Source organism: Dreissena polymorpha, chromosome 7 (genome assembly GCF_020536995.1).
Source record: "Dreissena polymorpha isolate Duluth1 chromosome 7, UMN_Dpol_1.0, whole genome shotgun sequence".
NCBI lineage: Eukaryota > Metazoa > Mollusca > Bivalvia > Myida > Dreissenidae > Dreissena > Dreissena polymorpha.
The window spans coordinates 87,864,823-87,890,591 of NC_068361.1; the positions used below are offsets into that span (position 1 = coordinate 87,864,823).

At 36.5% G+C, this 25,769-nt stretch overlaps 1 protein-coding gene across 6 annotated transcripts in view; it reads right to left on the reverse strand.

The window, feature by feature from the left end:
- Positions 1 to 325: 325 nt before the first annotated feature.
- Positions 326 to 25,769, reverse strand: part of LOC127839074 (protein spinster homolog 1-like) — a 44,372-nt gene continuing 18,928 nt past the window's right edge. For 2 of the 6 annotated variants that reach the window (XM_052367255.1, XM_052367257.1), the window contains 11 exons: positions 23,465 to 23,536; positions 20,005 to 20,227; positions 18,172 to 18,340; positions 17,661 to 17,767; positions 13,344 to 13,506; positions 12,564 to 12,578; positions 9,454 to 9,700; positions 8,376 to 8,572; positions 5,843 to 5,927; positions 4,611 to 4,796; positions 326 to 2,062 (listed from right to left, as the gene is read on the reverse strand). In XM_052367255.1, the coding sequence (XP_052223215.1) occupies positions 1,899 to 2,062; positions 4,611 to 4,796; positions 5,843 to 5,927; positions 8,376 to 8,572; positions 9,454 to 9,700; positions 12,564 to 12,578; positions 13,344 to 13,506; positions 17,661 to 17,767; positions 18,172 to 18,340; positions 20,005 to 20,227; positions 23,465 to 23,536 (1,628 nt within the window). In that variant the 3' untranslated portion in view covers positions 326 to 1,898. Of the gene's footprint in view, positions 2,063 to 4,610; positions 4,797 to 5,842; positions 5,928 to 8,375; positions 8,573 to 9,453; positions 9,701 to 12,563; positions 12,579 to 13,343; positions 13,507 to 17,660; positions 17,768 to 18,171; positions 18,341 to 20,004; positions 20,228 to 23,415; positions 23,537 to 24,589; positions 24,662 to 25,334; positions 25,417 to 25,769 lie in introns of those variants that run through there. The other 4 variants (XM_052367259.1, XM_052367258.1, XM_052367260.1 and 1 more) reach the window with 4 other exon arrangements.

The window sequence follows — 25,769 nt, forward strand, 5'->3', positions numbered from 1 at the left end:
TCTGTTTAGGTTTTATGCTGTTTGCTGCTCATCAGTAACTAAGGGTTGGAAATGAAGCCTTTAAAACTTGAACCTAGTAAGAGGTCATATTTAAATGTAACTACAAACGCGTCAAAATATGTATCAAAGTGTTAAAGGTTTAAAACAATGTGCCAATATGATCACTGTGAGGGTGTACCTAGCAAACAAGTTAAGGTTACCAATCCATCAAAATGCTGGCAAATTATTATATAGCTCTTTGAATCGAAACGTGTGGGGTGGAAGGGTATAATAAATTACCGTATATCTTTTGCATGTCTAAATGTTAACAAAAAAGAAACATAGACATGAATAATCATTTTTATTTCACGATTTAAGTTAAAAAGTATATAACAAACCTGTATTTACAGGTTTAACAAAATATTGATCACAGTTTCAAAATATCAACATATTTTCATCAAAGAAACCTGATTAATGCAAAAACCCAGTATATTCTTCACCAAAAAAAATAAAACTTAAAAAAAAAGATAATTTTTAATAAGAAAAGAAGTGACATATGGTGTCAAACAGTCTCGCATAAATATTCAAATGAATATTTATAATAAATGAAACATGATTTAAAAGTTCACTAAGTCATGTGTGCATACATGTAATATAGCCTACATGTATGAAACAAAATAAAGCATAATTCATTGCAAAAAAGAACTGTAATCTGGCAAAACATGGCTAAATGCCCGTGCTACTCTGGGAGGACACTCACTACACAGGCTTAACTGGGACAATGCTCGTCATGGATTTAGCCCAGTTTTCTCAGGGCAAGGGCCGCAATATGTGAGTCACTTATGTCTGAACTCAAATAAGAAATGCAATGATGTTTTGATCATTTTGGCTAGAAAACGCTATACCTTGAATTAGTCAAGGTATTTAGAATACCTGCAGAACATTTAACTGTATACCAGTGATTTGAAAAAAATATAAAATCTGGGATAAGGGACATATAAATTCACATTATATTGGTTCCAAAAGGGACACAAAACAACAGTTACTCAATACTTAAAGTACATTCAATGAAGTTAACAGACTTAACAAAGGCAAGTTACTTTCATGTTTTAAACAATTTATGAGCACTATAGATATCATGGTTAGACTTGTTTAGAGTTGAATGCTTGCTGGTGGTTTTGTATACTTTTGAATCTATAGATTAACATACATTTCAGGATAACATACGTACATTTATGTCACTGATCAATAGTCAAAATTATAATTGTTGCAAAGCGTGCATGTACCGGTTTTTCTTGATGAAACCGTCATTGTACGATTCATGTCAGTTTTCTGTATAACATCTGGTCACAAGTTTCTATGTATGACTGCTGTTATATGGCATTATCATAAGAACATATTGTCAGGGATGAGAAAAGAAAAACTAAACTTCTACCACACACGGTTTCAATATTGTTCAACAAGATTGTCTGAGTTTACTTCACAGCTGATACAGACACATTAAGAAGATACAACTATTTAATGATCAGCCTTTGAATATCATTAACACAAATGTTTACATGTTCATGATTCATAAGTACATGTACATGAGAAGTTCATATCACCCTTGGTAACTTATTATCATTTTTAACCCAAGAGAACGAATGAGCCCCGTTCGGGGAAAAATGGGTTTAAGCCACATGAGTAAAGTTTCATTCACGTGCAGTTTGCACCAGCTAATCAGGAATATTAATTTCCACTTGAACTGGATTTTCGTAAAGAAAAGGCTTCATGTAACAAGAAATTCCATAAAAGCAGAAAGTGTTGTCCCTGTTATCCTTTAAATACTGCACAGATAATCTGGGAAAACACTTTATACACATGCATTAAGCCAAGTTGTCCCAGAACTCCTCTTCAATGCCCATATTTCACTATTTTGTTCAGCTGTTTTTGTCCCCATCAGCTATGGATGTTTGGCTCGTCTGCATCTTCACATACTCTGCCTCCTTCAGCTTGACCTGGTCTCTCTTGAGGAGGAACATGGCTGGCACAAACAGCACAGCTCCCACCACATAGAGGCCTGGGTAGAGAATGTACAGGGCACCTGCAGACATAATAAAACCCTTTACAATGTAGATATGTATTTTGACGCATTTGTGGATCCTTTGAAAGTTACATTTAATATAAGACATTTCTTACCAGATTTTAAGTTTTAAAGGCTTGATTTTCAACTTTGTGATATACTGATGAGCAGCAAACAGCATAAAACTTGAACAGACTGTGAGTTACAGTTTTGGTTTTTGCTGTTTGCACATACCTATTTTTACTTTGCTTCTGAGTGGGAAAGGGATGAGCAGGAATATACACAGGTTTATCATTATGAATTGGACAATTTCAATTATATAAAGTCTCCTTAATTTGCCTCAGTTCAAGGGCACACAAATCTACAAAAATATTGCAATATACAAAACAAAATGTCTTGCATGTCCACATAGTATAACAACATATCTATAACATTTCATGTTGATACACAGTCAACTGAATGATGTTTGTTGGAAGGTTCATAAATTGTTTTTAAGTTCAAGGCATATTATTCTGCAAACAATATCGCACCATACAGGCAAATTATGTCTTGCAATTCTACATAACATAAACAACTTATCTAAAATAAATAATGTTGACAGAAAGAACAAAGAGAGACTTATTTGACATACAAAATACAAGTGTGACAGACAAAGAATCCTACCGGCAAAGCAACCAAAAGATTGATTACAGTATACAACTCTAACTTTGTTTGATCAGTATACCAATATTGTCAACAATGATTACTTTACAAGCAATTCCTCACCTCAATGAAGTGAATAGACAAATTTGCTGAAATCAAGCAGCACTGGCATACTACTGTTGGTTACAATAGGTTGACTTAAACCCCTCTGTTGGTTGCAATAGGTTGACTTAAACCCCTCTGTTGGTTACAATAGGTTGACCTAAACCCCTCTGTTGGTTACAATAGGTTGACTTAAACCCCTCTGTTAGTTACAATAGGTTGACTTAAACCCCTCTGTTAGTTACAATAGGTTGACCTTAACCCCTCTGTTGGTTACAATAAGTTGACTTAAACCCCTCTATTGGTTGCAATAGGTTTACCTAAACCCTCTGTTGGTTACAATAGGTTGACTTAAACCCCTCTGTTGGTTACAATAGGTTGATCTAAACCCCTCTGTTGGTTGCAATAGGTTGACTCAAACCCCTCTGTTGGTTACAAAAGGTTGACTTAACCCCCTCTGTTGGTTACAATAGGTTGACCTTAACCCCTCTGTTGGTTACAATAGGTTGACTTAAACCCCTCTGTTGGTTACAATAGGTTGACTTAAACCCCTCTGTTAGTTACAATAGGTTGACCTAAACCCCTCTGTTGGTAGCAATAGGTTGACCTAAACCCCTCTATTAGTTACAACAGGTTGACATAAACCCCTCTGTTAGTTACAACAGGTTGACTTAAACCCATCTGTTAGTTACAACAGGTTGACTTAAACCCTTCTTTTAGTTATAAGGGATCAACCTAAACCCCTCTATTAGTTATAATAGGTTGACCTAAACACCTCTATTAGTTATAATAGGTTGACCTAGACCCCTCTGTTAGTTACAATAGGTTGACCTAAACCCCTCTATTAGTTATAATAGGTTGACTTAACCCCTCCATAAGTTATAATAGGTTGACCTTAACCCCTCCGTTAGTTATACTAGGTTGACCTAAACCCCTCTATTAGTTATAATAGGTTGACCTAAACCCCTCTTATAGTTATAATAGGTTGACCTAAACCCATTGTTAGTTATAAAAGGTTGACCTTAACCCCTATTGTAGTTACAACAGGTTGACCTAAACCCCTCTGTTAGTAATAATAGGTTGACCTAAACCCATTTGTTAGTTATAATAGGTTGACCTAAATCCCTCTGTTAGTTATAATAGGTTGACCTAAACTCCTCTATTAGTTATTAAAGGTTGATCTTAACCGCTCTGTTAATTATAAAAGGTTGACCTAAACCCCTCTGTTAGTAACAACAGGTCAACCTTAACCCCTCAGAATTGCACTTCATATTATAAATTGATAAATAAGCATACAAACTTGACATTTGACCTGATAAATGGGTTCAAAATAGAATATTCTTAGAAATAGCAAAGTTTGTATTAAACTTCCCAGTTTTATTAATTAAAGATGAAACAAATCAGGAAGAAACAAGAGATGTGTTTGTCAGAAACACAATGCCCCCTATTGTGCCGCTTTGAAATAAAATTTCAATATATCATTTGGCAGGTTTATAAATTATCTCCCTTTTAAAGCTTATTACTTCCCTTGGATTGTATTTTTTACTTTTGGCCTTGAAAGATGACCTTGACCTTTCACCACTCAAAATGTGCAGCTTTATGAGATACACATGCATGCCAAATATCAAGTTGCTATCTTCAATATTGCAAAAGTTATGACCAATGTTAAAGTTTTCAGACAGACAGACAGAAAAAACAAACAAACGGACTGACAGTTCAACTGCTATATGCCAACCTACTGTGGGCATACAAAAGAACAACGAAGAATTCAGATTGAGAGTGTTGGAAAAGAGTTAGACAGTAATCTATTGTTTATTATTCTGACCTCTTAGAGACCCAGACTTGGTAAATCCCTGGTTTTCAAACCCCTTCTGTATGGGAGGGACAAGGAGGGGCATGTTGCCGCCAATATTGCTGATGATGAACAGATACACGGCGACCGCAGAGGTTCTGATGTTACTGGGTATGAGTTCCACCACCACAGCTAAGGTGATACCAATCCACATCTCACCTGAAAACAAAAAATGTACTGTACAGTTTACAGAAGCAGAAATTCACATCTCACCTGAACATAGAAAATGTAATGTAGAGTTTACTGTATCAGATAACATAACCAACACATCTAACGTTACACCATATCTAACCTGAAATCAGAAACACAAAAAGATCACTGTGGTGCAGAGGATAATTTGTATGGTCCCCACTGTGGGAGTGTTCTTTAGATATCCCTCAAACATATAAACTACTGATTGTACTGAGAGAGCTTTTTGATGCAATGCAGTTTAAATAGGTAAGTTTAACCTTTACACAAACAAGTTAATCTTATGAGCCAAACAGCAACTGGGTCTATAAGATACTACCACAGTCCGGGTGCAGCAACTGGGTCTATAAGATACTACCACAGTCCGGGTGCAGCAACTGGGTCTATAAGATACTACCCCAGTCCGGGTGCAGCAACTGGGTCTATAAGATACTACCACAGTCCGGGTGCAGCAACTGGGTCTATAAGATACTACCACAGTCCGGGTGCAGCAACTGGGTCTATAAGATACTACCACAGTCCGGGTGATACTACTTTTCATCTCGCCAGTAAACAGAAACACACAAGATAGATGTTAATCTTGGAAGGCAATCAGTCACTTGGTCAATAAGATGTGGATACAACCATGGTTAGGGTTATTGTTTTTAAAGAACCAATGCAAAAAGAGACCAAATACAAACAGAAGAAGAGTCAATCAAGGATGGATGGTACAGTAGGATTTCAGTTGGTTCTCAAAACTGTTAATACTATTATACACATTGGATTATATGGCATTGTTGTTAGACAAATTGTACAATCAATTTAAATAAGAAATTGCATACTAAATTTGGAAACTTAGGTTAAGGGCATGTTATAATTATAGGATGATATGGAACAGTCATAAGCAAACAGACCTGGTACAAGACATGATGGTAAAATCTGTTGAACCTGCCATAGACCAAAAGACTAAAGGATAAACTGACAACCACATGATGAGGAAGAACAAATAAGTGTTGAGAAATCTATACATTACTTACCAAATAGGTAGGTTGGTATCTGGCAGATGTATGCATATGGAGGAGACAGAAATAATGTCCCGGCTGCGAAGGGGGCTGCAATCAGCTGTAACACAACCAATGAGCTGCATTATTGAAAACTGGGCTAATGCATGTACGTAAAGTTTCATCCCAGATTAGCCTGTGCATTGTGCGCAAGCTAATCGGTGACGACACTTTCCGCCTTAACTGGATTTTTATTTAGAAGAGACTTTCTTTAAACTAAAATTTTCATAAAAGCAAAAAGAGTAGTACCTAACAAGATGTGTTCGTGAAACACTATGTCCCCCCTCCATATATTTGACCTTGAAGGATGACCTTGACCATTCACCACTCAAAATGTGCAGCTCCATGAGATACACATGCACGCCAAATATAAAGTTGCTATCTTCAATATTGCAAAAGTTATGGCAAATGTTAAAGTTTGACACAAACAAACCAACAGACAAGGTAAAAACAGTATGTCCACCAGTATAGACTTGGGGGACATAAAAAGCATGTGTGGACTACTTTACAAACATGAATTAACCCCAGATTGCAGCTCCAATAAAGACAATATGAACTTTTCAGGCATTCAACAAGTCATTAAGATTTTAGGTGCGATAATGCTCTCAAAATATAGGAAGGGTTGCAGTAAATTTTACATAAGCTTTAATATTTGGCCTGGTAATATATCTTTAGGTCTCAATAGCAGTGTCTTCATGTAACTTGTTATAAAGTTAATTTCAAAACTTGAAGTGAGCTGGTGCTCTCCAAAATAGACAGATTGCACAGGCTTATATGGAATGACACTCATGCATTAAGCCCTGTGTTTCTAGAACAAGGGTTACTTAAAATTAACAAACAGTTATTATATTTAAACAAGAGCACCGCCTTGCGGGTGCAGACCGCTCATCTATTTTCTTTTTAAAGGTGAAGGGACTCTCATTTTCAATCACAAAGGAGGGAGGGGTGGAGTAAAGAGGGGTGTATAGCATGGGAATGTGGACATTTATTACATTATTTTCCAAAAATGGGAAAAAAAATGCTAAACAAAAAAAAAAAAATCGGGGGGGGGGGGGGTTTAACCATTAAAAAAAATGAAATTTGGGGTGGAGGTGGGGTGGGGGGGGGGTATAGTGTGAGGTTGTGGTGGACATTTGTGAGATGATCTTAAAAAAAAAAAAAAAAAAAAATTTAGGGGGGAGATTCGGGTGGGGAGGCGGGGGGGTGGGGGTATTCTTGGGTGCGATGGTTGGACGGTATTTCAAACATAAAATAAATATTTGTGTTTTTTATCGGTTTCAAAAATAAAATAATTTGGGGGGGTGGGTGGGGTGGGGGTATAGTGTGAGGGTGTGGTGGTCATTTGTGAGATGATCTTAAAAAAAAAAAAAAAATTGGGGGGGGGGATTCGGGGGGGGGGAGGGGGGGAGGGCACGGGGGATGGTTTGGGTGGAGTCTATTGTGGTATGTAAGGTAAGAGTAGTTTTGTCAAAGTATCAATCAAATCTAATCATAAATAAAGAAGTTATGGCAATTTAAGCAAAATTTAATAATTTGACCTTGAGAGTCAAGGTCATTCAAAGGTCAAGGTAAAATTCAACTTGCCAGGTACAGTAACCTTATGATAGCATGAAAGTATTTGAAGTTTGAAAGCAATAGCCTTGATAGTTAAGAAGTAAAGTGGATCGAAACACAAAATTTAACCATATATTCAAAGTTACTAAGTCAAAAAAGGTCCATAATTCCGTAAAAATGACAACCAGAGTTATGCAACTTGTCCTTTTACTGTACCCTTATGATAGTTTGTGAGTGTTCCAAGTATGAAAGCAATATCTATGATACTTTAGGGGTAAAGTGGACCAAAACACAAAACTTATCCAAATTTTCAATTTTCTAAGTATAAAGGGCCCATAATTTCTGCCCAAATGCCAGTCAGAGTTACATAACTTTGCCTGCACAGTCCCCTTATGATAGTTAATAAGTGTTGCAAGTATGAAAGCAATAGCTTTGATACTGTAGGAATAAAGCGGACCTAAACACAAAAAACTTAACCAAATTTTCAATTTTCTAAGTATAAAAAGGGCCCATAATTCTGTCAAAATGCTAGTCAGAGTTACATTACTTTGCCTGCACAGTCCCCTTATGATAGTTAGAAAGTGTTGCAAGTATGAAAGCAATAGCTTTGATACTTACGGAATAAAATGGACCTAAACACAAAACTTAACCAAAATTTTCAATTTTCTAAGTATAAAAAGGGCACATAATTCTGTCAAAATGCACGCCAGAGTTATCTAACTTTGCCTGCCCAGTCCCCTCATGATAGTAAGTAAGTGTTCCAAGTTTGAATGCAATAGCATTGATACTTTCTGAGCAAAGTGGACCTAAACGCAAAACTTAACCGGACGCCAACGCCGACGCCAAGGTGATGACAATAGCTCATATTTTTTTTTCAAAAAATAGATGAGCTAAAAATCAAACAGAAAGTCAATATCAGGTCATCTGAAAAAACTGAACACAAAAGCACAATTACCAAACTGGCTATGACAACGGCCACTCTTGCATATATGCCACGCCCCTTGACGACCCTGTCAGATATGAACCCTCCAACTGCCACCCCTAGACTGCCCCCCACAATTGGGATCCAACCCATGTACTTGGCAATGTCTTCCTTGCTTTGACCAATTCCTGTGAAGTATGGCTGCGTGTTGTATGCAAATACGTATCCCGCTGAAATTTATGAAGTACATTATCACATAAGTGTTTTACATCAACATAATTTGCAAGGTGCACAGGACTCGTTAGACATTTATGAGGGTCCTTACCAAGCAGTGCTCCAGCTAGGCCTAAATGCAAGGTCACAGCACCCTGTTGCCCCAAGGACCCATCCTGCCCACCTTTCTGCTATTTTGATCTGATCACATTATTGTACTGAAAATTTGATTCGTAGTTTCAATTAGTTACCAAAATAAACACAGTGAAACTAGTTCTATTATTTATAGAAACATTTTTAAATAAAAAATACATGAAGTATTAAATATATTACACATTGAAAATAAAACCTTGTGCTCTCTTTTGACCAAAGAGCTCCCTGCCCTTATAAAATAGCTGGAGCACTGCCCTACATATATAGGTCTCATTCATTTGTCACATCACCCTGTTTCATTTTGAATTTTTAGAATGATGTTTAATCACAGCCTTTATTTTGCTGGAATTTCAAAATTTTATAAAAGCATAAAAATAAATGTTGCTGATAACATAAATCTATTAGTGTAGTCAAGGGCAAATACAAGAGCAATGCTCTGGGAAAACAGGGTTTAATGCATTTGCTTAAAAAATTGTCCCATATAAGCCTGTGTAGCCCACACAGGCTTATCTTGCTTAACACTTCCACCTAGACTGGATATTTGTCTAGAAGAGATTTCCATTAAACTAACAATTCCATAACAACGGAAAGTGTTGTCCTGATAAGCCTGTGCGGACACTTTACACACTTGACAAAGCAGGCATGGCACTTTACACACTTGACAAAGCAGGCATGACACTTTACACACAAGCATTAAGCCCTGTTTTCCCAATATTTGCTGGGGTAGCCTTCACAACAAACGCACCTGCATTCCTGATAGAGCCAGCTAACACAGCCAGGATCAACGAAGGAGCCAAGAAAGGCTTAAGAATTTTCCCCAGTCTTTTCAATTTTGACTCTGAGACTGTGCTGTTCAGTGACTGGTCCCCTTGCTGTGCCTGTGTGGCTTCCTTTGACGCGTTCTTTCTCTCTGGTTCCTTGAGTGTCAGCAGGATGAGGATTCCGATAAGGATGCCTGGCATTCCGGAGATGAAGAATGACCAGCGCCAGCCCTGGAATAACAGCAGGGTTTGAGACTCATCATGGCGTCTTTATTTATAAATAGACATATATAATTAGGAAAAAATGAACATGTCTCTTCTCTGATGAATTTTGTAAAGGTTATTCTTGTTAAATGTCACTGAATTAGTTATCTACCTCATTTCTAACTTTTTAATTTTATGTTTAAAAAAACAACAGGAATATCTAAATGAGGAAAATGAAGTATGACTGAACCTAAAGCTTACTTTTATTTGTATGCCTAACACAAAAAAATTGTTGTTTATGCATTTGTGCATTTTAAAAGTTAAAATCTTACATTAATTTTATAAAATGCACAAGAAAGTTAAAAACTCAATATAGGCAACCTACTAACAAAACTCAATGTAATACCTCCATCCAAAATCAAGCCTTTCTTAAAGGGATCTTTTCACGGTTTGGTAAATTGACAAAATTGAAAAAAGTTGTTTCAGATTCACAAATTTTTGTTTTAGTTATGATATTTGTGAGGAAACACTATAACTGAACATTTACCATAGTCCAATAAAGTCATTATATATATCTTTTGACGATTTGAAAACCTAAAAATTATAAAGCGTTGCAACGCAAAACGATTGAATAATTTGGAGAGTTCTGTTGTTGTCGTTTAAATTTACGAAACTACGAAGATGGCTTATATAAGGTATAAAATACTTTATCTGTGTATACGCGGTGGAATAGCCGAGAGGGCTAATGTGTTTTTACTTCAGACTAATTCCAGGACTCCGGGGGTCACTGGTTTGAGCCCTGGTACCGGATACTTTTTTTCCCTTTTTTAAATTTTATTCTTGTTTTTTTACTGGAGCTTTTAAGATCCTATGTTTACATTTATCAATATAAAGCATTTAATGACAAACTACAAACAAGGGCTGTTTGTAAAACATGCATGCCTCCCTATATGGGCTATAAATTGTAGTAGCAGCCATTGTGTGAATACGTTTTTTGTCACTGTGAATGGTGGTGATGGTGGTGATGGTGGTGGTGGTGGTGGTGGTGGTAGTAGTAGTAGTAGTAGTAGAAGTAGTAGTAGTAGTAGTAGTAGTAGTAGTAGTAGTAGTAGTAGTAGTAGTAGTAGTAGTAGTAGTAGTAGTAGTAGTAGTAGTAGTAGTAGTAGTAGTAATAGAGTAGTAGTAGTAGTAGGTGGTGGTAGCAGAAGAAATAGTAATAGTAGTAGTAGTAGTAGTAGTAGTAGTAGTACTAGTAGTAGTAGTAGTACTAGTAGTAGTAGTAGTAGAGCAGTAGTAGTAGTAGTAGTAGTAGCAGTAGTAGTAGTAGTAGTAGTAGTAGTAGTAGTAGTAGTAGTAGTAGTAGTAGTAGTAGTAGTAGTAGTAGTAGTAGTAGTAGAGTAGTAGTAGTAGTAGTAGAAGTAGTAGTAGTAGCAGTAGAAGTAGTAGTAGTAGTAGTAGTAGTAGTAGTAGTAGTAGTAGTAGTAGTAGTAGTAGTAGTAGTAGTAGTAGTAGTAGTAGTAGTAGAATTAGTAGTAGTAGTAGTAGCAGAAGCAGCAGCAATAGTACCAGTAGTAGTAGTAGTAGTAGTAGTAGTAGTAGTAGTAGTAGTAGTAGTAGTAGTAGTAGTAGTAGTAGTAGTAGTAGTAGTAGTAGTAGTAGTATTACATTACAAAAATGCAGTTAGCCTTACATTTTGTAAAATTTAAATATATTACAAGGGAGGCAAATCTGTAACAATAAATTTAAACTTATTGCATTTGTTTCCTCTGTAGTGTATTACCTCCCCTGTCCTGCTTATATTTATATTAATCAACAAAATTAAACATTAACACAATATTTAATATACAAAATATACAAAAAAATTCATATTCTGATAATATTTTTACTGATTCACTGTATTTTACTAAAAGGATGATGTTTCATTGGACTGATAATTATAGATTTAGGATTACAGACCAGTTGCTTCTGTAATATTGTTCAAAGTGTGCCCTGTTGGCCGCGTACACATGTATCATTCAAAAAACCACTTTACTATTTCGAGTCACCGTGACCTTGACCTTTGACCTAGTGACCTCAAAATCAATAGGGGTCATCTGCGAGTCATGATCAATGTACCTATGAAGTTTCATGATCCTAGGCCCAAGCGTTCTTGAGTTATCATATGACAACCACCTGGTGGACGGACAGACCGACCGACATGAGCCAAGCAATATACTCCCTCTTCTTCGAAGGGGGGCATAAATATGCCAAAATCTGTGAAAAGGCCCCTTAAGAAACCATTTCTATCTTTAAAAATAGTGACCTTTAAACTTGCTGGCCTCAAATACAGTTTAAAACAAGTAAATTTGTTGAATTGTTCTCCCCTCAACAATTTCAAAATTTTGTGACAGACGGAGGGACAGACTGACAGACCGACAAGGCAAATTCTATATCCATCCGCCCTTGGCAGGGGATAACAAGGCCAGCGTGTAATTTACCTCCTCACAAAATGTCAGTCTAATACCTCTATCCGAACTGAATTTATTGTTTAATCAAGATCGGTCAATGCAAATTAAAATAATGAGGGGAAACCACTTTTTTATTATTTTTTTCTATTTTAAGAAACAGTGACCTTGACCCAACTGAAAACCTGATAACAGTTGGGCCCACCAATTTTGTTTAAAGCAAAATAAACCAAAGAATAGAATTATAAAAAGATATATATATATTATGGAAAGTTATATATATAAGCATGGAAAGGGACAACTGATAAGCCATGTGACCATTTTGTTTGAGGTCAGTTAGAATGGTATTGAAAATCTGGTACATGCAATGGTCAAAGAGCGTTAAGTGCAAAAATGCTTTTCCTCCAGCTTAAATGAATAAATGCTTATAAATAGTTTCCACTTACATGAAGTGTATATGACTGAAAATATTAGTATTTTTCCTTTAATACTATAAATAATAAAATAATAATTGCATTTGTGAATATAAAATTACTTACATCGTTTTATTAAACATACTTATTTAAACAAAAAAGTACACAAGTTCAATATTGGTTTAAAGTTTGCTTACAAACAAATACGGTATACTGAAAAAAATAAAAAATAAATAAATGTAAATATAAATACATAAAGACATACAGATGGACCGACAGACCAAGGAACAAACTTTTTCCTACACACCTGCAAATAGTGTGTGTACATAAACGATGATACAGTTAACTATGGGAAGATTTAAATACCTGGACCACCTAACTCAAAGCTTCGTAGTAACCTTTACATTCCATATACAGTTATGTCACTAACTCGAAGCAGTAATCAACTAGGATGAAACCATGTTCTTCATAATAATTTAAGATGAGTCCATTGTGCTCCAATTAAAAAGGATTCAAAAGTTAAAAGAAAATCTACTGTAGGCAGAAAATGTCGGTTTTGTTTAGCCTGTGCAGACATTACGCTCATGAACATATATCCCTTTGCATGCTGGGAAATTTGTTGTCTGCTAAAACGTCGTCTGCTGAATTTCTAAAATTAGCATTTTCTCCGATTTTTTTCAAAGAATACTATTAGAATAGCAAACAGTTTGGATCCTGATGAGACGCCATGTTTTGTGGCGTCTCATCTGGATCCAAACTATTTGCAAAGGCCTTCAAAATTCGGTTCCAGCACTGAAAGAGATATTCATGTACCTGATCGTTGATATTGGCGGCTGTGATGAGGTTCCCGAGGGCGTAGGACAGACTGTAGCCCATGTAGATACCCCAGTTGTAGATCCCCAGGGCCGTGCCTCTCAACTCAGTGGGGTAGATGTCGGCCAGCATGGAGGCAACAAATGGGGTGCAACCTGCCTCTCTGGGAATCATAGGTCAGTTTTATAAGAGCACCGTTCTGGGACAACTGGGCTTAAAGCATGTATGGTGACATCACATATTATCAGAAACACCACTTTCCACCTAGACTTGATTTTCGTTTAGAGGAAACTTTCTTTAAACGAAAAATTCCAGAAAAGCTAAGTGTTGTACTTGGTGTGGACTCCAGAGGCTAACATGAGACAGCACTTAACGCATATCGCTCAGCCCAGTTTACCCAGAACGACTCTTATCAGCAACCAAAACAGAAGTATGGTTGAAAACGATGGATGCTCCCCTTATGTTCATGGTAAAGGTATATTGCTGGACTTTGAATGTTTATAGTTTGCATCAACATAAGTTGCTGATTGTTTTAACCATTTTATTGAACGTGTGACCTTGAGAAAATCTATTATTAGCCTCTGTGACCTTGACCTTGATCCCAGTGACCTCAACAGTTCACCAAAAGGTAGAGGTCCATGCAAGGTACCTACATGCCAAATGTGTAAGAGATCGGTAAAATATTGAAGGCGCTACGAGAAACTGTAACAAAAGTGTGACTGAAAAATCTATTATTAGCCTCGCTGACCTTGACCCCAGTGACCTCAAACCTCATCAAAAGGTAGAGGTCTATGCACGGTACCTAAATTCCAAATATGTAAGAGATAGGTAAAATATTGAAGGCCCTATGAGAATCGATAACAAAAGTGTGACTGAAAAATCTATTATTAACCTCAGTGACCTTGACCTTGACCCCAGTGACCTCGAACCTCACCAAAAGGTAGAGGTCCATGCAAGGTACCTACATGCCAAATATGTATGATATCTGTAACATATTAAAGGCGCTATGAGAAACAGTAACAAAAGTGTAACTGAAAAATCTATAATAAGCCTCGGTGACCTTGACCCCAGTGACCTCAAACCTCATATAAAGTAGAGGTCCATGCAAGGTACCTACATGCCAAATATGTAAGAGATAGGTAAAATATTGAAGGCATTATGAGAAACTGTAACAAAAGTGTGACAAAAGGAAGGAAGTAAGGAAGGACAAACTGGCAACTATATGCTCACCCAAAATGTTCGGGGAGCATACAAAATAAGATGTTGTCTAGGTACCAGACCGCATATGCAAAACTTACCTCCCATATTATATTATATATTGAACAATATTTATGAATGGAAATATTTATTAAATGTATTACCTTGTCCTGTCACTGACAATAAACAAGGATGTGTTTTTTTTTCTTAGCAAACCCAGTTACATAAATGAACCAATTGCCAAATAATGATATGTTTAAATTTTCCGATTCAAATGAACCAAACATAAGAAATTAGAGGTGACAAAATCTAAATTTAATAAACAGGAAATGTGAATCAAAGTTGCCACTCACAGAACTTAATTCCTTTTAAATACTGTTCAACTACCATTAAAATACTTAATAACATCATTATAACAAAAGTATCAAATACATATTATTCTGAGTTCTGTCTTAAATATGGGCTGGGGTATGTGAAAAGCGGGTTAAGTGCATGTGGGTAAAGTGTCGTCCCAGATAAGCCTGTGCAATTCACACTGGCGAATAAGGAACAACATTTTTCGCTTTTATTATATGTTTCATTTAAACCAAGTCTCCTGTAAGCAAAATACAGGTTAGAAGGAAAGTGGCATCCCTGATGAGCCTTTGTTGATTGCACAGGCTAATCATGGATAACACTTTACGCACATGCATTAAACCCCTTTTTCACAGAGCGAGGCCCATATTTTCCTTTACAAGATTTCATGTCAGTTCCATTCATAAAGCATTGAAAAACAAGTTGTGTCACAGATACATATGCCACCATGAACTTTGTTTGGAAACAGACAAATATAATCGTCTGTTACTGACTACTATTTTCCACCAAACAAAATATCTTTATCTACTCAACACGGAGCTTGATAAGGCATGTGTGTAATGTGTCATCCCAGATTAGAATATGGCCTCTGCAGAGGCTATTGCTTATATGGAATTGTTTTGTTTCAAATGATCTCTAATGAACAACAAGAATATCAGTGAAACTGATGGATGCTCCCTGATGATGCGCTATGTCAATCTATGTGTTAATAACCACCTAAAAAAATATATTTTTGCCTCTGTGACCTTGACCCCAGTGACCTCAAACCTCATCAAAAGGTAGAGGTCCATGCAAGGTACCTACATGCCAAATATGAAAGAGATCGGTAAAGTATTGAAGGTGCTATGAGAAACTGTAACAAAAGTGTGACAGAAAAATCTATTATTAGCCTCGGTGACCTTGACCTTGACCCCAGTGACCTCAAATCTCATCAAAAGGTAGAGGTCCATGCAAGGTACCTACATGCCAAATATGAAAGAGATCGGTAAAGTATTGAAGGTAGATCTACTATGAAAAACTGTAAAACAAAGTGTGACGGAAAATTCTATTTTTAGCCTCCGTGACCTTGACCCCAGTGACCTCAAACCTCATCAAAAGGTAGAGGTCCATGCAAGGTACCTACATGGCATATATGATAGAGATCGGTAAAGTATTGAAGGTGCTATAAGAAACTGTAAAAAAAAGTGTGACAGAAAAAGTATATTTTTAGCCTTGGTGACCTTGACCCAAGTGACCTCAAACCTTATCAAAAGGTAGAGGTCCATGCAAGGTACCTACATGCCAAATATGAAAGAGATCGGTAAAGTATTGAAGGTGATTGTGAGAAACCGTAACAAAGTGTGACGGAAAAAGTATATTATTATTAACCTCGATGACCTTGACCTTGACCCCAGTGACCTCAAACCTCATCAAAAGGTAGAGTGCCATGCAAAGTACCTACATGCCAAATATGAAAGAGCTCGGTAAAGTATTGAAGGTGCTATGAGAAACTGTAAACAAAGTGTGATGGAAAAAGTATATTATTAGCCTCGGTGACCTTGACCTTGACCCCAGTGACCTCAAACCTCATCAAAAGGTTGAGGTCCATGCAAGGTACCTACATGCCAAATATGAAAGAGATCAGTAAAGTATTGAAGGTGCTTTGAGAAACTGTAACAAAAGTGTGACGGAAAAGTATATTATTATTAGCCTCCGTGACCTTGACCCAGTGACCTCAAACCTCATCAAAAGGTAGAGGTCAATGCAAGGGACCTACATGCCAAATATGAAAGAGATCGATAAAGTATTGAAGGTGCTATGAGAAACGGAAACAAAAGTGTGACGGAAGGAAGGAAGTACGGAAGTAAGGAAGGAACTGGCAACTATATGCTCCCCGAAAATTTTCGGGGAGCATACAAAATCCAGTCCAAGCAGAAGATGTCATCACTGTTTAGCCTCTGCTAACTGCACAAGCTAATCTGGGATGACAGGTTACGCCAATGCTTTAAGCCCCGTTTTCCCGAAACTTGACTCAAATGAATTAAAACATGCCTTAATGCACATGTGTAAACTGCTCAGGCTAATAGGGAAAACACTATCCGCTGTTATAGAAAGCAGAGTGCACAAGCTTATCTGGAAAGACTCTACACACGTGTATTACTCTACACACATGTATTACTCTACACACATGTATTACTCTACACACATGTATTACTCTACACACATGTATTACTCTACACACATGTATTACTCTACACACATGTATTACTCTACACACATGTATTACTCTACACACATGTATTACTCTACACACATGTATTACTCTACACACATGTATTACTCTACACACATGTATTACTCTACACACATGTATTACTCTACACACATGTATTACTCTACACACATGTATTACTCTACACACATGTATTACTCTACACACATGTATTACTCTACACACATGTATTACTCTACACACATGTATTACTCTACACACATGTATTACTCTACACACATGTATTACTCTACACACATGTATTACTCTACACACATGTATTACTCTACACACATGTATTACTCTACACACATGTATTACTCTACACACATGTATTACTCTACACACATGTATTACTCTACACACATGTATTACTCTACACACATGTATTACTCTACACACATGTATTACTCTACACACATGTATTACTCTACACACATGTATTACTCTACACACATGTATTACGCCCAGTCTCCAAGAACACTACTCAGATGAAAACAACCCCGAGTGCTTACCCAAATCCAAGCCCGAATCTGAGCAGCACCAGCTGCCAGTACTCCTTGATGAAACCAGTCAGCAGTGTCATTACTGACCACAGGATCAGGCACGAGGCCAACATCACCTAACGGAATAGAAATTGGTGATGCCTGTTAGCCCAAGGCCAGTAGATTTTATACTGGAACACTAAATTCTTAAATTTTGTAGCCAGGCAGGGCAAGTAGCTATTTTAAAAGCTTGAAACAATTCAGTGCTACTATGCATCAATACTAAGTTTCATAACATTTGTTCATTTAGGCTTATGAAAAAATTAAATTCAGGCTCATAATATTCTGTAATGCATTGATAGTGTTTCAAATCAGCAATGTGGTTGTTCAAGTATCTAGTTTTTTATTTAAAGAAAGTATTAAATACACATGAAACGACAGACGAATGGTTCTGGGCTTCTTACATTTCAGCTTGGCAATATTCTAAAGCTGTATGCCCCGTTGTGCAACGGATTGTTGTAAGTTTGTTTCTATTCCTCACCTTCCGATTGTACTTGTCCGCAGCGAAGCTGATGAAGATCCCCGCAAACGTGTAGATGACAATGAAGACGGGGCCTGCTACGATCTGGTACTGGAATCCCTGGCCGTTGTAGTCCCAGTTGCAGACATAGCGAGCTTCACTGCCATTACCATACGTCTTGGCAAGACATCTAAAACACAGAAAATGACGCTTTTAATTTGAGAATAGGGCTGTCCGAGAATGAAGCCTTTCCCACTCAGCAGCAAGGTAAAAATGACTATCTGCAACCAGCATAAAACAAGAACAGCATGTGAGTACCGGTAAGTCACAGGATGTTCAGGTTTTATGTTGTTTGCTGCTCATCAGTTTCTTAGGGTTCAAAATGAAGCCTTTATAAAACTTGAATCTTGTAAGAAAAGTCTTCAATTTAATATATTTTTCTAAAAGACTACTAACGGGTCAAAAAGCGTATCTATAAGGCAAACGGTTTAGAAGTGTTAAATCTTATGATTTAAGGTCAATAAAGAAGTAAAAATATGAACATGTGAAACTCCAGTGAACATGTGAGATCCTTTTCATCACTGAAGTTTCTTAACCCTTTCCCCCATAAGTGAAAATGGCTTTTACAACCAGCATAAAACGAGAACAGCCTAGGAGTAACTCGCAGTCTGTTCAGGTTTTATGCTGCTCATCAGTATCTAAGGGTTGGATATGAAGCCTTTAAAACTTGAATTAAGTAATAAAGGTATTTAATTAAATTTTACTTTCTATGGGACTTATAAAGGTGTCAATATACGTATCTAAGTGGTCAAGGCAGGTCACTAATAACCATACAAGTGGTCACTAATAACCATACCATACAAGTGGTCACTAATAACCATACAAGTAGACACAAATACAAAGCAAATGAGTAGTAATCAAGTAAAACCAGGCCTTTGCCTAAAATGTCGTCCTAGACAGGTGAGAAATAATACATGGTTCACTTCATGGTTTTCGTATATTTGAATGTTCAATTTGATTGCTTAACAAATATGCGAGTAGTTTTCTACACAAACTTATTACATTTTGACTGACTAACAGACTTACAATCAAACTGACAGATTGACTCCAAATACCCCCTCCCTGCAAGGTAAAATGAGCCTCCTTTTGGGAAAACGGGGCTCAATGCATGTGCGTAAAGTGTCATCCCAGAATACCCTGTGCAGTCCCCATAGGCTAATCAGGGACAAAACTTTCCACCTTGATTAAATTTAAGTTAAAAAGAGACTTCCTTTTAACAAAATATTACATTAAAGTAGAAAGTGTCATCCTTGATTAGCATGTGTAGACTGCACAGGCTAATCTGGTATGACACTTAACGCACATGCATTAAGCCCCGCTTTCGCAGAACAGTGTTTTTTGGGAATGGGACCGGGTTCCTTTTGATTGGAAAGTATCATGCCCTTTTGACTAAAATTGGGAAATTAATGTTGATAATACAAATACTTTAAAATTTATAAAACATGTTATTTCAAAATTATATTTTCTAAGGTTCAACTTATAGAGCTGGATTTGGAGATGAGTGACAGGTTTAGACTTATTAATAAAATATCCATTTTTGGAAACCTTCCTTTGGGAATTTTGTTGGTCCCATTTGGGATAAATATATACTTGTTTCTTTTTCCATTGGGCATGGTTCCCCCTATCTGACAAAAATTTGAATGAAAAAAACCCACTGCAGAGTGTGGCTTCAATAAACAAACCAGTCCTCACTCTTTGTGACTCAAATAATCAAACCAGTCTTCATTCTTTATGATTCAAATAATCAAACCAGTCCACACTCTGTCTGACTCAAATATTCAAACCAGTCCTCACTCTGTCTGACTCAAAGCGTCCCCACACTTGGCACTGCCAGCGACCGCGTCAGAGTAGTTGGACCCGATCATGCACCCCATGTCCCCGAACTTGAGTTCCTGAGACATCGGTTTGATGGTGATGGCGAGCATGTAGCGATCCAATTGATTCAGCAGGTATGTGATGAGAAATAGGAACAGGGCATATAGCTGGTAGCCCTGGATCTTCTGCCACCAAAACATCTCTGCAAGGGAAGGAATTGAGATGATAAAAATCCCAGCTTAACCCTTTCAGTGCGGGAACCGAATTTTGAAGGCCTGTGCAAACAGTTTGGATCCAGATGAGACGCCACAGAACGTGGCGTCTCATCAGGATCCAAACTGTTTGCTATTCTGATAGCATTCTTTGAAAAAAATCGAAGAAAATGCTAATTTTAACAATTCAGCAGACGACATTATAGCAGATTACAAATTTCCCAGCATTCAAAGGGTTAATGCATGTGTGCAATGTGTCTACCCAGATAAGCCTGTGAGGTCCACTCCACTCCGTCTCCCCTCCACTCCGCCTGAACTGAAGTTTTTTATAAGAAGAAGACTTCCTCTAAAAGAATCATACCATACAAACGGAAAGAGTGGTTACTGATTAGCCTGTGAGCACAACACTTTGAGCACAACACTTTAACCATTTGCATGATGGGAAATTTGTCGTCTGCTAAAATGTCATCTGCAGAATTTCTAAAATTCGCACTTTCTTCATTTTTTTTTCAAAGAATACTATCAGAATAGCAAACAGTTTGGATCCTGATGAGACGCCACGTTCTGTGGCATCTCATCTGGATCCAAACTGTTTGCAAAGGCCTTTAAAATTTGGTTCCAGCACTGAAAGAGTTAAGCTTTAAGCACATGCATTAAGCCAAGTGCAACTGGTATCTAGGTGTCTTTTGCTACCAGAACATCTCAGCAAAATTATGTATGATAAAATACTTTTTATCAGCAATTAGCCTTTGTTAAAATTGCACTGTGTGCAAACAACAGGTTGGATTACATGTAAAAGACCTAGAAATACTACCAACAGACCAACCATCTAACAAGGGACAAAATTGTCACAAAACCAGGTTTTCATTGTGAAAAAAAAATCTGATAAAGGGAGAAAACTCAAACTGACCTTTTGAAATGAACAAACAAAATTAACCCCCTTTGTAAGTTTGTTTTTAAAAAAAAACTATTTTTAGTCGTGGCGACCTTGACATTGGAGATATTGACGTGATTCTTTCGTGCGACACACCGTCCCATGATGGTGAACAAATGTGCCAAATGATTTTAAAATCTCACAATGAATGACATAGCTATGGCCAGGACAAGCTCATTTATGGCCATTTTTGACCTTTGAACTCAAAGTGTGACCTTGACCTTGGAGATATCGACGTAATTATTTCGCGCGACACACCGTCCAATGATGGTGAACAAATGTGCCAAATGATTTTAAAATCTGACAATGAACGACATATTTATGGCCCGGACAAGCTTGTTCCGCCCGCCCGCCAGCCAGCCCGCCCGCATTCGCCAATCTAATAACCATTTTTTTCCTTCGGAAAACCTGGTTTAAAAGTGGTCACCTGAGAACAGCGGACACCAGTGTATATAACGGTCACTTTGATCATTTCTTTTGACTGACCGCTGTTCTCAGGTTGGACTGTATTCACTTTTTTCTAACACTTTTATTGTCTTCATCAAAAGGTATGCTAAGAGTCAATGGTATAACCTTCATATGTTACAAAGTTTGTCTTAGTGGCATGACATGATGTGTCAATAATCAATTAACTATAATCAATACGTAAAAAACAAACAATAATAATTAAGAGAATAATAAAAAAAGAGACAGAGAATAGGAAAAATCTGTATAACTAACTTGATAAGAACTCAAACATGTTCTTAGGCAAAAACTGATCTTGTTGCAAGTTTGTTCAGTGTCATCCCAGATAAACCTGTGCAGTCCACACAGTCTATTCAGGGAAGGCACTTTCCGCTTTAATGGTATTTTTAGTTTGAAGGAAGTCTCTTATCAGAAATCAAGATAGGCGGAAAGTATAGTCCCTGATAATCTGAACAGGCTAATATGGGACGACACTTAATGCATGTGCATTAAGCCCTGTTTTCCCATAGCGAGGTTCAATAACAGTCTTTGGAAAGCCAGAAAGGCTTATCTTTCTTTATTTGCACTTATGTATAGGACACAAATCATATTTAACCCTTTACCACTTAGAAAAGCATTTTCACGCATGTGTAGTCCCGTAAAAGTTAAAATTTATTTAAGACCTTTCTTACTAAATTCAAGTTCAAAGACTTCATTTCCCACCCTTAGATAGTGATGAGCAGCAAACAGCATAAAACCTTAACAAACTACGAGTTACTCGCAGGCTGTTATGGTTTTATGCTGTGTGCCATTTTTACTTTGCTTCTGTGTGGGAAAGGGTTAAAATAATTAATTCATTACAGTCCAGATAACATTACTATGTATATGTAACCACACATAAATATTCAAAACACCACACATAAGGAATATTTGTTTTAAGTCAATTTTAAATAGAAATTAACCATGTCCGTTTTTTTTTTAAGTTTCAATACCATATTTGAAATTCATAACTACAGTAAAGCTTGCGATATGTCTAAATACTATAAAATTATAATTACTAGTGAGACATAAATTTGTGTTGATTTTGAGGGTTGCAATCCAAGAATGAAGCACAAAGACATCGAAAAATGAACAATTCAAATTCCTTATATTTTTTCCAAAATCATCTTTCTTGCCATTTAAGTGTTCACGAAAAAGTCATTTTATTTAACCTTTAAATTTCATGCCAACAAGTATAAAATATTCACAGAATCGGACCAAAAGTTGGGGAGGAGTTCTAATTATTGGTGCCTGTAACAAATAAAAGTATTGTACCTATTTTTACAATCTACTGTATGTTTCAAATATATATAAGAGCCTTGTTCTGGAAAAACTGGTCTTAATGCATGTGTGTAAAGTGTCGTCCCATAACAGACTGTAGAAGTCCACAGGGGCTAATCAGGGGCAACACTTTCCACTTTAACCCTTTGCATGCTGGGAAATTTGTCGTCTGCTAAAATGTCGTCTGCAGAATTTCTAAAATTAGCATTTTCTTCGATTTTTTTCAAAGAATACTATCAGAACAGCAAACAGTTTGGATCCTGATGAGACGCCACGTTCTGTGGCGTCTCATCTGGATCCAAACTGTTTGCAAAGGCCTTTAAAATCCGGTTCCCGCACTGAAAGGGTTGATATAAAATTTGGTTAAAAGGAAACATAATACAAATATAATCTAAATACAAATAAAATTTATGTGCAAAGTCTCATCCCTGATTAGCTTGCGCAGGCTGCGAAGGCTAATCTGAGAAACACTTTACACACCTTAATTAAGCCTAGTTTTCCTTGAACAGGTCTCATAAAACTGACTCACTGTCGTCCTCGTCTGTTGGTTGTACTGCTGGAGGTTGGTCTTGCTGCAACAATGGCTCTCTTTCCGATTGACCTGAAATGAGGTCGTTGGTTTTCATCATCACATTAGGAGCATTGCATGCAGTTTAACTCTTTCCATGCTGGAACTGAATTTTGAAGGCCTTTGCAAACAGTTTGGATCCAGATGAGACGCCACAAAATGTGGCGATTCATCAGGATCCAAACTGTTTGCTATTCTTATAGTATTCTTTGAAAATCGAAGAAAGTGCTAATTTAAGAAATTCAGCAGACAACATTTTAGCAGACAAAAAAATTCCCAGCATGCAAAGGGTTAACCCTTTACCACTTAGATACATATTTTGATGCATATGTTACAAGAAAGTTGCATTTTATTAAAAAGCTTTCTTACTAAATTCAAGTTTTAAAGGTTTCATTTCCAACCCTTAATTACTGATGAGCAGCAAACAGCATAAAACCTTAACAGACTGTGAGTTACTGGCAGGCTGTTCTGGTTTTATGCTTTTTACAAAAGCCACTTTCACTTTCCTTCTTATGCGGGAAAGGGTTCAATATTCAACAACAAGAGCTGTCACCATAGGATGACATATGCCCCTATAAATGCTTGATAGAAATTATGAGCTTTTTTCCAAACCTAAACGTAGATTTCGAAACCTTAATGCAGACCCTAAGTGCAAGGTCAAGGTCACAGATCAATTTGTGTGCGTATGGGAAAGCCTTGGCCATATACACATGCATGCCAAATATGAAATTGCTATTTGAAGCGACATAGAAGTAATGAGCATTTTTTGAAACCCAAAGTGTGATGGACAGACAGACGGACGGACAGTCCGATCACTATATGCCCTCCTTCGGGGGCATAAAAAGAGACTCCTCACTATTTTTAAAGCATTACACATGACATGTGTGTAAGTCTGCACTGATCCCTTCTTTAAATATTCAATTATTACACTCAATTTTCAATAACTGTACGGATTTTGTTTTAAAATATTTGTTATTATTTGATTAGGGACTAAATTGTATCTCCATTGAAAATTTTAAGTCATTTATTTTCCATATATCCCCTCAATGAAATAAAGTATAAATAAATAAGTAACTAAAAACTTACTGTTAATTCATGTTCTGATTTCAGTTTGATACAATTAAGTTTAATAATCATGAATGCATAGATAAAAATAATCATATGAGAGTGAATGTACTAGATAATTTTAAAGCAATATAATCATTGAAATAAGTGAATATTTAAATAGGGTATGCACAATTTTTATGTGTTAAATTTTAATATATTGATAAAAATATGTTACAATAGCACAAAATAGGCAAGAAAAATTACAGTCATTGAAGTCAAATTCCATAATTTAATGCAGCAAAGAAAAATTAGCACCCGTGACGAAGATATTTCGTACATATTTTCGTCTTTGTATTTGGAAAGGAGTTAGTGTTTGTGTGTCGTATGAATAGATATTGTTGCAGGAAATTAAAATGATCCATAAAACTAAATTTAGATTCACATCGTACATGCATGATATACATGCTGGTGAATTCGACTATACAGACATTTTCGATTTCAGAATTAAATATCTGGCTTATTTCGCATTTTGGACACATGTTCTTCTTAACTTTTATTTTCATTTATATTGAAATATATATAATATATATATATAAGTTTTTTTACACATTATTATAAATTCAAAAATATTTGACAAAATCGTGCATACCCACTTTAAAAAAACATTGCATATAGACATATAATTCTGAATAAATCTAGAGCATAAATGAAACACAACAACATTCAACTTAATCAGACAGCAACAAAATAACATAATGAACAAAAAATGAAAACTTGGTCTTACTTCAAAAAGTCTTCTTCATAAATGAATGTCTCACCATGACTGTAAGTTAACTGGCAGAACCAGAAAAGCAGGTCATTGTTTGAGAACAAATTTATTAGTACCCTGGCTACATAAATATTTCTTAACATGAAGTATTTAATCAATTTTGAATGCAGTTTTTGTTTGACCTTTATCTTCACAATTCACGCATATGGGTCCCTACTATTTGACCATACCACAGTACCTGCTTTGCTGAAGAGCCAAAACAGATCAAATTCAATTGTTAACTCTTTATCAATTAGAAACATATTTTGACGCATTTGTTGTCCCTTTGAAATGTTACATTTAATTAAAGACCTTTCTTACTAAATTCAACTTTTAAAGGTTCCATTTCCAACCTTTAATACTGATGAGCAGCAAACAGCAAACTCTCAATAAAATAAGTACTTATACAAT